We start from the raw sequence: 13625 nt of genomic DNA on the forward strand, positions 1-13625 counted from the left end.
AGTTCTGCAGTTAACTGGTTAAGACTGAAATGAAGTGAGTATGAAAGTGACAACAGAGAATAAAAACTTCGCGGCGGCGATGGGCGCTCGGGTCGTGGATAGCTCATACGGTAAAGTCACGACCTCCCCGATGAGGCAGAGTTGTCGTACCAGTAAGGTCGCTGGTTCGAGCCTCCATCGCTGCCGCGAAGATTTTATTTTCTGTTGTCTTCTGGCACTTTCCTTCTCACTTCATTTCTTGTTATTATCAAAATAAGTGTCTGCTCCACTCACTTTTCTGGTTAAGACTGTGAACGTTATGAGGATTCAATTGTGTCAGATAGTAGCCATCGTTAACATATATAGCCTGATACAACAACCCTCTAGGACTGGCAGTTTGACGTCATTTTTTATGTTTTTGTAGCGTCTAGTGAGTTGTCGTTAGTAGAGCTCATGGAAATAAGTTATTTCAATGATTGAACTATTGAATACAACTCACGATTTGTTTTCTTTTTTTTTTTTGGCAAAAGACTGGCATTTTGACGTCATTTTTTGGTCAGTGCCAGGCTATAACATTACGATGGCTACGGTCAGATTCAGGCGATGGGTTATATAAAGGTTCAATCTTTGTCTTACAAGGTAAGTCAATGCTCATATGTTTCAGCAGTGCTTTATGTGTGATTGGTTTAATGGTGACCCGATTAAACTAAAACATTTTTTTATCTAAAAAAACAGTCATAGTGTTAACAAAATTCCTCGTAAAACTTATCGCTACGTCAATGAAATGAACCCGTGTATTAATTTCAGTATTTTTAATCACTGAAGTCAAGTTAATAAAAGTAGAGGGAAGAGAACTATATAGTACATTTATTACATCTTTTTACTATAAAAACCAAAACAAAACAAAACATAACATTGCATTGTATAACAGTTACCAATTTGTTTCCCAAAATACTTTCACGTATTCAGGTCTGATGACAGAATTCAGTTATAGACTTGTTGGAATCGTGTTGTAATCGACAACATTTCGCATTGGTTTAAGAGTCACTGCTGGGTCGACAGTTAGTAAAAATATCTCGAGTGCATCCGCAACGGATATCAAATAATCGCTGTGTTTGTGGAAGTAGGACTCTACCAAACCGAATTAACAACTAAAAAAAGTAAAGAAAATAATCTTTTACAAAAATCACTGGATTGAACATGAAGTTGACTTTCTCATGTCTTTTTCATCCAAAAGATCAGCCCCATCATCCCCAAATTCATACTCTTCCTCTTCATCGCTGTTGGTTTCTACAGGAAGGGGAAGGTAGTCTTTGTGGACGCCATCAAAACTCGTCTTGTTGTGATGGCGGTAGTGATTAGACTTTTTGGCAGTTGTCAGCCGCGATTTGAAATTCAAAACATCCGGGAAATGAGACAGGTGGGCGGAAAAGCTTGGTTTGACGGCGCCAGTCGTCATTTTGTGGAGCTTTGTATCCGATACGGATTTGTACTTGTGAGATTTGGCCAGGATCGTGTTGTTGTTGTCCTGGGCTGTTGATGAGTTTGAGCTGGAGCAGCCGTTCATCGTGGATGCTGTGATTTCCGTGCACGGTAATTTAGTAAGGCAGTGGTTGTGGGAGGCGGAGTCAGAGCACGTCATGTGACCAGTCAGGTGACTGTCCAAGCTGCGCTGATTGGTGGACGAGAGATAAGGACGGTTGTTGGAGTGGATGCATGACGTCAGCAGGAAGTCGATGACGGGAATGGGCATTGGAATGGTCCAGGGATCGGGCTCAGGCTCGGTGAAATCCTAGAACAGTGGGGTGGACAGAGGAGCGAATTATTATCATTGATATTATTTTTTGTTGTTGAAATAGCTGAGACCTTACATTGTTGCGGTTTCAAACACACTCATTGGCGATGTTTTATTGGTATTTATAAAAACTTAAAAGCTGCAATTATGATTGTATAAAATACAAAGTAACAATAAGAAATACACAGATACGAATGAAATCATATTTGTTAACTTGTAATAACTTAATTGTCCGATACCGACCATTCGCCTAGATGTTGCATTATGTTGGAGTTGATTTTTTTGTCAAAAATATACCTTATGTTAAAATTATCAGAAATGCTAAGGTCCAGTGTTTTCCTCAACAAAACATCAATTTAACACAGGGTCCATTTTTTTGTGACCCACCGGGTCAATCCGATATTGTGTGATAATTAAAAAGATGACTAAACTTTAATATAATATTAAAACGGCTAGAATTGGAAAATTTAAGTGTCTCTTTTAGTCTCTTTTAGTTTCCAAGACAATCCATAAAGGAATATTATAGATAACCCATCAAACAAACGTCTGATTTCAACAGGAATCACCCACAATGTCCAAAGTGAGCAAATTGGAGGTTAATAATCGTGCTCAAAGAAGAAAAAAAACGAAAGTGTATGAAGCAGGGCTCGAACCCGGTACCTTCCGGGTCACAATGCAATGCCTTAAATACTTAGTTACCTCACGCCCTCTCAAAGTCAAGCTTAAGATCTAAGTCTAATCATCAAGCAGAACCTCTCATAAGAAACGACAGATCCGATTCTAAGATTAAATTAATTTTTACAGCGTCAACTCAGCAACGCTTTTGAGGGAATGGATTACATACTACGTGTTATGGAACTCACTTGAAGCAGGTGATAAAGAACGAGGTCATTCATCAACTCCTGACCTCTCCTGTCTTTGAACGCCAGTGGCGACCTACCGTCCTGGAATAGATAATAATATATATTTCTAGCGTTAAGACACATCCATCACGCTCTTGGCGCTTTTAAAAATTCAAATTCATATTTACAAAAGAAACAAATTGAAAATAAATAAAATTCCCTATATTCATCCCCAAGGGGAAATTTGTCTGAATGGTTTTTTTCCAAGGGAAGACTGGAATAACCCAGGCGTTAGCCGCAGTACAGCGCCGCAAAGTGAGCTAGGACGAGGTGACTTGCTCAAGGCCACACACCAAGGTAATAGTAGTCGAACTCGGTACCTTTTGTGTAAGAAGCAAAGATTGTCGCTAATAATGGAACAGCGTGCATTTAAAAGATAAAACGAGACGGTACCCCATAAAGTGTAAAGCGTTAGCCACTAAACTCTTGTACTATGAAAAAAAGAAAACCAAAAAAAAAAAAAAAATAAAAAAAAAATAAAAAAATAAAAAAGATTAAATAAATAAACAAACTTTTGGCCAGAAAACTCGTCTTTCAAATATCGATCTTATCTTGTCAAAAAAAAAAAAAAAAAAAAAAAAAAAAAAAAAAGAAAAGAAAAGAAAAGACAAAACAAAAAATAAAATCTCTCAAACCCGTGAAGAGACATCCCTAAAATGAAGTCTTTGTTTGAGACTTTTTATAAGATGAGGTTCATTTTTAATCAATCGATCTTTGAAGGACGAGTTTTCTGGCCTAAATTTTTTTTCAGGTTAGCCTACTTACGACAGTATACACCATAGAAATCTCCGGAGTAATCGTCGATTTCCGATAGGAATAGGAAAATGTGTGCAAAAAGTGCATAACAGTGTCGCTCGTCGACTCAAACCGTAGCCATCGTTATCTTATAGCCTGACACTAGAACGCACTCAGACTTAGTGTTTGACATCATTTTTTTAGGTTTGTGCACCGTCTAGTGAGTTGTCGTTAGTAGAGCTCAAGGAAACGGGTGATTCAATTGGATGAACTATTGAATACAACTCACGATTTGTTTTCTTTTATGGCCATAGACTTCGCTCGGCGCATAGTTGAGTCCTTGGAAAAGGCTCTTCACCCACATCACATTCTCTCACCGTACTCAGGTATAAAATGAGTACCAGGCCATTAACAGCGTTGTTCTATTCGCAAAAATGCAATATCGCATAACAGGCGTCATGTCTCGTCCTACATGTTAAGTGTTGCTGCTGGCCTGGGACCTCTTGTATAGTGCTTTGAGAGTTCGAGTGGATATTGTGCTATATAAAAACTCTCTCATTTTTGTGATTCCAATGACATATCTTTACACCATAGCCACACTCTAGATAGGCTGAGATTGACGTTTTAATAGATCTTTTCAATGTTCCTGTATTGATTATTGTAGTAACTAATAATCAAATACAATTTATTGCTTTTAGTCTATAACGACATTCAATCCACATCGCAACTGGTATTACATTTGTTTTATAAATTCAGTTTAAAGTGTTAAGCGCAATCAATCAAACGTATTCAAAAATGGATATAGAAACTAACTAAATAATAAATAAATAGATAACTAAAGAATAAATAAACGTTATTCATCGATTTATGAACTTGGTTTTTACGAACCTAAATTACAATAATGAATAAATAAACGTCATAAATTATTGTATTTACATAAGTTTAAAAAGCAATACAGTAAATGAAATAAAAATTAAAGAAATAGTAATATCATGTTATTTCACCTCACGTATAAACTAGTGCACAAAAAGGATACGATTTGTCACCAGCCATTAGATAATGGACTTGATTTAAATGTACTTAATGTTATTAAATCGATCAGTTCCATCTGACCGACTTAGGAGATTACAAAATGACCTTCACCTTGTCCATGGTAAATTCTGATGCTCCATAGTCCAGCAGAAGATTTAGCAGTTCTTTACTGTCCTCCATGGCATAGGCGTAATGCAGTACTGTGCGAAAAAACTGAAATAAACGATGTCCATGGATTTCATCATCATCATCATCATTATCATCATCATTATTATCATAATCATCAACATCATCATCATCATCATCATCATCATCATCATCATCATCATCATCATTATCATTATCATCATTATCATCATCATCATTATCATCATCATCATCATCACTTTTGTCAGCGTCAAAGACATCAAAACAATATCAACAACAACAAAAATAACAAAAACCCCCCCCCAAAAAAACAACAATAACAGCAACAAAACCACCACCACCAACAACAACAGCTACAAAGCTTGGACTAAAAATAAACCCCTTAAAAGCAAATAAACAAAAAAAAAAAATGTAATAAAATTTAAAAGAAACAACAGTAACCACTACCACTCCCCTCCCCCAAACAAAACAATACAAAACAAAACAAAACAGGAAGATAACCCCCTCCCGCATTAAATACCAAAAAAAACCCCCAAAAAACCCCCCAAAAACCAAACTAACCAAACAAGTTTCGTGGCGAGGGGCCACATGTAATATTTGTAAAACTAGAATTTATTAGAGACAAAAGAAAACTTTATTATAAAATCTTAAAATTCAACGTCAAGTTGAATTGACAATTTAAGGACCAGATTGTCGTCAACTTAAGACCCGATATTGACCAAAAAATCACGTCACAAAAGTAGAAGAGGATCTCCAAACGAAAGTGAAAAGTGAATTGTTGTTAGAAATGCTCAAGGAAACAAATGATTGTATTGGTCAAGCTGTTGATTACAACTCACAATTACGTTTCCCCCCCCCCCCCCCCCGCAATCTTGGTTTTCCTTTTATGATGGATTTTATGGCTGGATTATTTTCTATCATTACACTGTTGTAAAAATTATTTCAAAAATGGAAAAAGACAATTTTTTTCTCGTACGCAGAGTCGCACAGACAGAAATATCACATCATAGTGCGCTTGGCTAAGAAACTCACAACTCCGGAAGTATAACAGACCAACACACAAAACTATGTGTAACATTAAACGTTTATAGTCTGGTCATTACACTTCGGTGAGAATTACTCATAAACGTGGATGGCAAAAAAATATAACAAAGACCTGAGTGAATTCACATTCATTCTATCTATAGCAAATTAATCAACGAACCTGGTCTCGGACAGTGTCCAGTCGTTGTTTCCTCTGGTAGACCAGTGTCTCTGCCAGGATCTGTGTGATGACAACGTTCCTCCTCAAAACAGCTTTGTGTAGAAGGGGCTGACCATCACCCTGTCAATGCCATTTACATAAACATTGATTGAAAAGATTGGCTTTACATCTTTATATTCTGATTACATTCATTATTCACTTACAACGAGCGCTTTTATATAGAGCCATACCAAGGGATCCCAAAGTAAATGCAACACCCAAGACGGGCGAAACATGGATTTAAGGCGCTAATGTAAATGATTTTCAACACGTGTTATAGATAGGTAATCACTTAAACCTGAGTGTGATGAGAAACGTGATTAAAAGACTTTTCCACGGACTCAATCCCGATAGCTACACCCCAGAATCCTACTGGAACATACCAGAGCGTGTCATATCACTAGATCATGAAGTCGCACACTTATACGTGTCATAGTGTAAGCACTCATGAGCATTTTAATGGAAGAAGTTCTATAAAAGCCTCTGTTTTGTTTTCACGTTACCAAGACATACGTGGGACCTTCGTTCGTCTAGCCTGTAACTTATCAATTTCGTGCCATGTAACACATCAGACATTTATGTGCAGCTTCTAATTTCTTGTTTATAACGGTGGTTCTTGCTATGCTCCATGTAAACCATCCAAGAACATTCCCTTCTTTCTCAACAGTCCGTCTCTGAGTGGTGTTCGCCTGATTACTTTTTTCTCTTTTCTCCTTCCCCAGGCACCCATTCCATTGCTTGTCTTACAGTCACTGCCTGGTTCTTTTATCAAAATTTGTCTTACGTATTTTCGTCTAATTTTCATCTCTCCTATGCTCTTTGCATTCTCGATTGCCTTTTCTGGAACATCATTATATCTCAGTTGCGATCTTGCTACTGTATCTTGAGTATTGTGAGCAGCTGAATTGGAAGTTTGGAATTTTGTTGTTCCGTCTTATTATTGTCATGAGTAAATCCATATTATTTTTGTTAAATGAATTTACGGACATTTTTGGCACTTTCAGGTCATAAAAATGTCAGAAAAAAGGAAGATTCTGGCACGATTAAGATATCTCAAAACAAACATAATAATAAAATAAAGGAGATTATCAACGCCCACGAAAGAGATTACTTCCAACAGTATAACAGAAGATATTTCTATGTGCGCAGCAAATTTGAGGCCTTAGAAAAACAAACTCCCCCCCCCCTTCGTTTAAAGTTATGACTAAAATAACAAACAAAAAAAAAAAAAAGAGGGACATCTTGATTCACAAGAAATTCACTCTCGAGGTTGAATGGTTAAATAAGGAATTGAACTCACCATCATCCGGCAGTCGGCCAAACACGGGTCCAAACTGTGCTCGTCAGGATGCCTGAAATAGACAATACGTCTCACGGTCTCCTCGTCACAGTCTTCAACAGCTCTGTGTAGCAAGGATATCTGGTCCTGGAATGACGACAAAGGGAACTCAAAGTTAGAGAGAGAGAAACCACATTATCCTTATATAAAATGCCTAGAGTTTGGGTGGACGTGGAGTCGTAGGCGAGGATAGCATGTGCTTTCATGATGGTTTGTACTACCAAACTCCGTAGAAGACCTAGGACTTTGCAAGTCCCAGTTTTGAGAGTGTTTGTCAAGATGGGGGTCATTTTAATTGGTCCATAAAATTGAAGGACAAAATTGAAGGACAAGATTTCAGGCCAGAGCTTTTAATACGTGCCTTTTTAGAGTACGGCTGCATAGTTTTAATGTTTTTTGTGTGTGTTTGAGCCTCAGGAAATAGACCCAGTGGCACAAACTGAATAGCGCCTTTAATCCTTTGTCCGAAGACATAATAACGTGTTGCTATATCGCACGAGGCATCCATAAACACTATTAAAATTGATATGGTGCAATACCCACTAAACGTGCTCAAAGCGCTTTACAAGGGATCCCTAGCCAACAACAATACTTAACATATAGGACAATACATGACGTTTGTTAGCATTATGATATAATTTTTTTCCCGAAAGAGACATCGCTGTTAACAGCCAGGTTCTCATTGTATACCAAGTATAATGAATGTGAGAGATTGTGAGTAAAGAGACTTTTGCAAGGATTCAACTAAACTATGCCCCGCTTAGAGCGGGACTCGAACCCAGACATTCCGATCCGAAGGGGAGTGTCATGCCACTAGACCCCACAGCCACACATATACGATTTGATGACATGCTTCTTTCTTGTCCTTCAGAGAAACATGGCACATGGAGTTGGTGTTTATTCCGGTTTCTATGGAGCCTAACGGACAAAAGCTACTGTTTGCTACCCTTTGAATAGGAAGCTTGACAGTACTTTCAGACAGATCTGACAGTTCCAGCTACCCAATTACTGCGGGATAGGACTTCACCTGAAATCGATCCCATTTCCTTTGCGTGTTCTATAACTGATCTATCGAGAACGATTTGATGACTTTCTAGAGATATGAAAATCGGACAAGAAGAGGAAGAGAAGAGGATTCCAGCTCTTTGAATTGTTAAGCTAAATTTGATGGTTGATTTAAAGCCAACTTTGCGCGTTTAAACGACAAAAAGACGAGGACTGTCTTAGTGACATCCTCAGAAACGACAGAATATTCTTCTCTTCTCACCTACAGCCATATCGTTTCCCCTTCCCTCTCCACTCCTCTTTCTCTTTCTCTCTTTAATTTTACTCTCTCTCTCTCTCTTTCTCTCTCTCTCTCTCTCTCTCCCGTTCTCTCACTCCGACTTCTTCTTCTTCTTCTTCTTCTTCTTCTTCTTCTTCTTCTTCTTCTTCTTCTTCTTCTTCTTCTTCTTCTTCTACTTCTTCTTCGTCTTCTTCTTCGTCTTCTTCTTCTTCTTCTTCTTCTTCTTTCTTCTTCTTCTTCTTCTTCTTCTTCTTCTCTTCTTCTTCTTCTTCTTCTTCTTCTTCTTCTTCTCTTCTTCTTTCTTTTCTTCTTCTTCTTCTTCTTCTTTCTTCTTCTTCTTCTTCTTCTTCTTCTTCTTCTTCTTTTCTTCTTCTTCTTCTTCTTTTCTTCTTCTTCTTCTTCTTCTTCTTCTTCTTCTTCTTTCTTCTTCTTCTTCTTCTTCTTCTTCTTCTTCTTCTTCTTCTTTCTTCTTCTTCTTCTTCTTCTTCTTCTTCTTCTTCTTCTTCTTCTTCTTCTTCTTCTTCTTCTTCTTCTTCTTCTTCTTCTTCTTCTTCTTCTTCTTCTTCTTCTTCTTCTTCTTCTTCTTCTTTCAGCTTACCCCTCATTTTGCAGGGCTGCCGTAACGAATGCCCCAACTCCACGTATATCTCCCTCTCGCTATCCATTTTTCCCCTCCTAAAGATTCAAAAGCATTGACTTTCCAATGTGTAAAATAAAGTAAAATTCATAATGTGGAGGCCAGACTTTAGATGTGTACCTGGTATATAGACAGATATCTGTAGAAGGTTTCCACCTGTGTGTTGTTCTCAACGCTGGGATGGTTCTAGAAAATGGAAAAGTAGGAAAATAATAAAATAATAGCAATAGATGACTTCATTTTGAAATTGATGGATAAGGAATGTACAAGATGGATATGCCATTTGATACTAAAACTCCATCGAAGTTTATTGACGTATTGAATAACACATTAGTACCAATATCATCATCATCATCATCATCATCATCATCATCATCATCATCATCATCATCATCATCATCATCATCATCATCATCATCATCGTCGTCGTCGTCATCATCGTCGTCGTCATCATCATCATCATCATCATCATCATCATCATCATCATCATCATCGTTGTCGTCATCATCATCATCATCGTCATCATCATCATAATCATCGCCACCACCACCACCACCACCACCACCATCACCACCACCACCACTAAGACAACAACCAACCTGAATGGCAAGCGGTATAAACTGATATCCCTGTAACACGAGAATCTGCCTGTTCGATCCGTCCTCTTGATACATCCATTTCACCACAGCCTGGTTAGGAAGGAAAACAAATGAATAGCACGAATTTAAAAAAGAATAAAACACTTTCCACCGAATGTTTTGGCTAAAACGGTCTCCACCTAACAACTACATCAACAACGACGATGATGACGACGACGACAACGACGACGATCACGATAACAACAATTACATATTCAAGATAAAAAATTCCAAAAAAAAAAAAAACAAAAAAAAAAATAACAAAACAACCCCCCCCCAAAAAAAAAACCCAATAAAAAAACAGCAAAAACACATAAAGCAAAACAACAACAAAAATGATAATAATAAAAAACAATCCACAAACTTCTGCAACAAAAGAACCCCGAAACATAAAGGCTAATACCATAAAAAACACTAAAAACTCACGTTGTCGATGGCTTTGATGGCCCAGTCACTCTTTGATTCCTCGGCAATCTCTCTGGCACATTTGTTGTTCTAGTGGGAAATTAATAATGATAATAATAATAATAATAATAATAATAATATAATAATAATAATAATAATAATAATAATAATAATAATGATAATAATGATAATAATAATAATAATAATAATAATAATAATAATAATAATAATAATAATAATAATAATAATAATAAATGCTCTATCATAACAGCCAGTCTTATCGCTTTTATAACAAATCCAGTTCATCTACACTTTCGTAATAACAAAAAACTGTGACAAATTAACACCACAGTGATGAAGTGAAAGACTGTTCCCATTTAAAATTGTACCGCGAATAGATTTGCAGTGGCTTATCTAAACTTGAGGTAATTCACAAAACATCTTTTTACGTTAAAATTTCTTACTTGACCTAACCTATTGAAAGACATATCGAAATTTGGACGATGCGTTTTAGCCTATGTGTACATATTTATTGTAGGTCTGATAACCGAACGCAATTATGGGCTTTTTGAGAAAAAAAACCCCAATTGTTGTAATGGGCACTATTTCACGATGGTTAGAGAGTATTTCCATTACAACAATGAGCCCATAACCATTTGGGTTCTCAGACCTGAAAATGAGATTACAAAAAAAAAAAACAACAACAAAAAAACAAAAAAACAAAACAAAAACAAACAAACGAACAAACAAACAAACAAACAAAAAAACAACAACCCAAAAAACATACAAACAAAACAGCGTAGGACGGGACATGATGCCTGTTGACGATTTTACAAAATTTTCGGACAGAGACAACTCTGCTAACGGCCAGATTCTACTTTTACACCCGAGTCAGGTCTGAGTACGGTGAGAAAAAGTGAATAAAGAGCCTTTTCCAAGGGCTCAACTATGCGCCGAGCAAGGCTCGAACCCAGGACCTTCCGGTCCGAAAGCGAGTGTCATACCACTAGACCACAAAATAGCCGCACAAATGAAATGAAAACAAAACAATGAAATAAACCAACCTCCACCCTCTGTGTGACCAGATAGGCCGATCCCTTGGCCAGGATGAAATCAACCAACTCCTTCCCAGCGTGATTCTCAATACAGTAGAAAAGGATGTTACAGCCCTGAAGGGAGAAAGGATGGGATAGTATAGAGAATTATTTTTTAACTTTAATACAATTTCCGCTTCGCATCACGCCAACTAACTGACGACAAATTAAAAACTTTTCCTTACGTATAACTTCGTCTGTTTATGAAAAGAGGACCTTTTTCAAAGCATACCGGTGAAACTGGTCTAAAGATAAGAGTACCTATATAAAAATGGTAAGTAGATAGAACCAAATAAATAGCTAGAGAGAAAGAGAGAGAGAGAGAGAGAGAGAGAGAGAGAGAGAGAGAGGAAAGAGAGAGAGAGAGAGAGAGAGAGAGAGGAGAGAGAGAGAGTGTGAGGGAGAGAGAGAGAGAGAGAGTGATATATATATATATATATATATATATAGAGTAGAGAGAGAGAGAGAGAGAGAGAGAGAGAGAGAGAGAGAGAGAGAGAGAGAGAGAGAGAGAGAGAGAGAGAGAGAGAGATATTTGCGTCTCTGCATTATATCTGGATACTTTAAAAAAATCAAATTTCAAACGTACCTTATAGTATAGAGTATCAACTCGTATAGGTGATATAGGAATGACGGTTTTCAGCAATGCGGTAGATATGGGTGGCTCAGCATTCAAGGCCGCGAAAAACAAGGGTATATCACTCTGTTTTCAAAAGACATAATCAAATTAAAAATAATATTATAATCAATTTAACTATTTGATTTCATTTGGCCTGCTGGGGAATAATATTTTGAGGCGCATTAAGCATGATGAATCTGTGGACATGCGTTATATCAATGCTCATACTCGTATTTACATAGTTTATTAATCCCATAGGTGAAGTTAAGCTATCGGTGGATTTGATCTTATATCTGACAATTTTTTTACCAAGAGAACAAACACTGCAGTGTAGCCAGGGCTTCATTGAAACTTGTTATTGTTCTCTTTGTGAAGATGGTCAGGTCTGTAGTATAAATACATATAATTACGAGAGAAATTGTGAAAAGAAAAACTTATTTCCAACCATTGAAGAGGAAACGGATTTTGTTATGAATGTAAAATCATTAAATACCATTGAAAAAAAAAGAATACATGTTGATAAGTGAGAGTGAGGTCATTGGAGGGGGTAAAAAAAGATTCTTGAATTCCTGAGTTTGAAATTTGAAACTCGTTCCCATTGTGTGGCCCAAATTCCCTTTATTCATTCCCAAAGGGAAATTTGTCTGTAGGGTCTATTCCAAGGGAATACTGGAATAACCCAGGCGTCAGCCACAGTGCAGCGCCGCAAATTGAGCTAAGGCGAGGCGACTTGCTCAAGGCCACACAACGCAGAGGCGGAGATCGAATTCGGGTACGAAGCAAAGACCGTACCGCTGATCCACGCTGCCCCCATTTGGAATTTCAGAAGCAGGAATTCAAGAATCTTTATAGAGTGGCACTTACATCTTCCTTCCCCTTGAGTGTGACGTCCAGTCTAGCCCCCCTGTCCAGGAGGGTCTGGACCATCTCATTGCTGTTCTGTTGAAGGGCGTAAAACAGGGGAGTCTTTCCACGGTCACCCTGTATAAAAAAAAAAACCAACAAGTTATAGTTATATTATTCACATTCATGTGCATAACGCAGAGGACAAATGTAACCAAACATATCAACTTAAATGGGACTTAATCCTTCAAAACAGTATTATGTCTGGGATAATCAGATCTCTCTCTCTCTCTCTCTCTCTCTCTCTCTCTCTCTCTCTCTCTCTCTCTCTCTCTCTCTCTCTCTCTCTCTCTCTCTCTCTTCTTCTTCCAGACCCCCCGCCCCACTCTGTCGCTCTATTTTTTCTTCCTTTCCTTCTTTTTTACTTTATTTCTTTCTTTTCTTCTTCCTCTTCCCTTTCTCCCATTCATTATCTCAGAGACTAGTCCATTGTTTAACCTTCTCCTTACCAACCATAGGAAAATCGTCACGTTCGTTACGATGAAATAACATTTTTCTCATTGAGATGTCAAAAATTTTGAAGACATTTTATGTTATAGTTATTAGAACTAAACAAAATTAGATAGTATTTTCTAATCCCCTTTGAGTTAGAGTTTTAAAATCCTATATTATGTTGTGTGCTAGAGACGTTTTGAGGAAAATCCATGAAATGGCCAGTAAGGAGAGAGTTAAAAAATCACTCACCAAGTTCCTGAAGTTGATATTCATCTTTAGTTTCAGCCTCAACATTCTTTTCAGCATTTGGGCATCTCCTGCCAGCACACTATGGGCAAATTCCTGTGAAAAATGGCAAGATGACAAATGTGAACAGCCGTCTCAAAACGGTATTATGTCGGGATAAATTTTGGAAGCCGATAATGACATTTAAATCA

At 37.4% G+C, this 13625-nt stretch overlaps 1 protein-coding gene across 1 annotated transcript in view; it reads right to left on the reverse strand.

Moving 5' to 3' along the window:
- Positions 1 to 385: 385 nt before the first annotated feature.
- The window catches only part of LOC144977316 (uncharacterized), a 251385-nt gene continuing 238145 nt past the window's right edge, over positions 386 to 13625 (reverse strand). Inside the window, exons 8-19 of the mRNA XM_078922389.1 lie at positions 13438 to 13530; positions 12715 to 12831; positions 11821 to 11934; positions 11202 to 11306; positions 10159 to 10227; positions 9694 to 9783; positions 9215 to 9280; positions 7134 to 7259; positions 5795 to 5914; positions 4555 to 4656; positions 2638 to 2718; positions 386 to 1771 (exon numbers count right to left, since the gene is read on the reverse strand). Of these exons, the coding sequence (XP_078778515.1) occupies positions 1166 to 1771; positions 2638 to 2718; positions 4555 to 4656; positions 5795 to 5914; positions 7134 to 7259; positions 9215 to 9280; positions 9694 to 9783; positions 10159 to 10227; positions 11202 to 11306; positions 11821 to 11934; positions 12715 to 12831; positions 13438 to 13530 (1689 nt within the window). The 3' untranslated portion in view covers positions 386 to 1165. The remainder of the gene's footprint in view (positions 1772 to 2637; positions 2719 to 4554; positions 4657 to 5794; positions 5915 to 7133; positions 7260 to 9214; positions 9281 to 9693; positions 9784 to 10158; positions 10228 to 11201; positions 11307 to 11820; positions 11935 to 12714; positions 12832 to 13437; positions 13531 to 13625) is intronic.

The sequence above is a fragment of the Berghia stephanieae genome, chromosome 7 (genome assembly GCF_034508935.2).
Source record: "Berghia stephanieae isolate SIO BIC M18660-M18661 chromosome 7, UCSD_Bste_1.3, whole genome shotgun sequence".
NCBI lineage: Eukaryota > Metazoa > Mollusca > Gastropoda > Nudibranchia > Aeolidiidae > Berghia > Berghia stephanieae.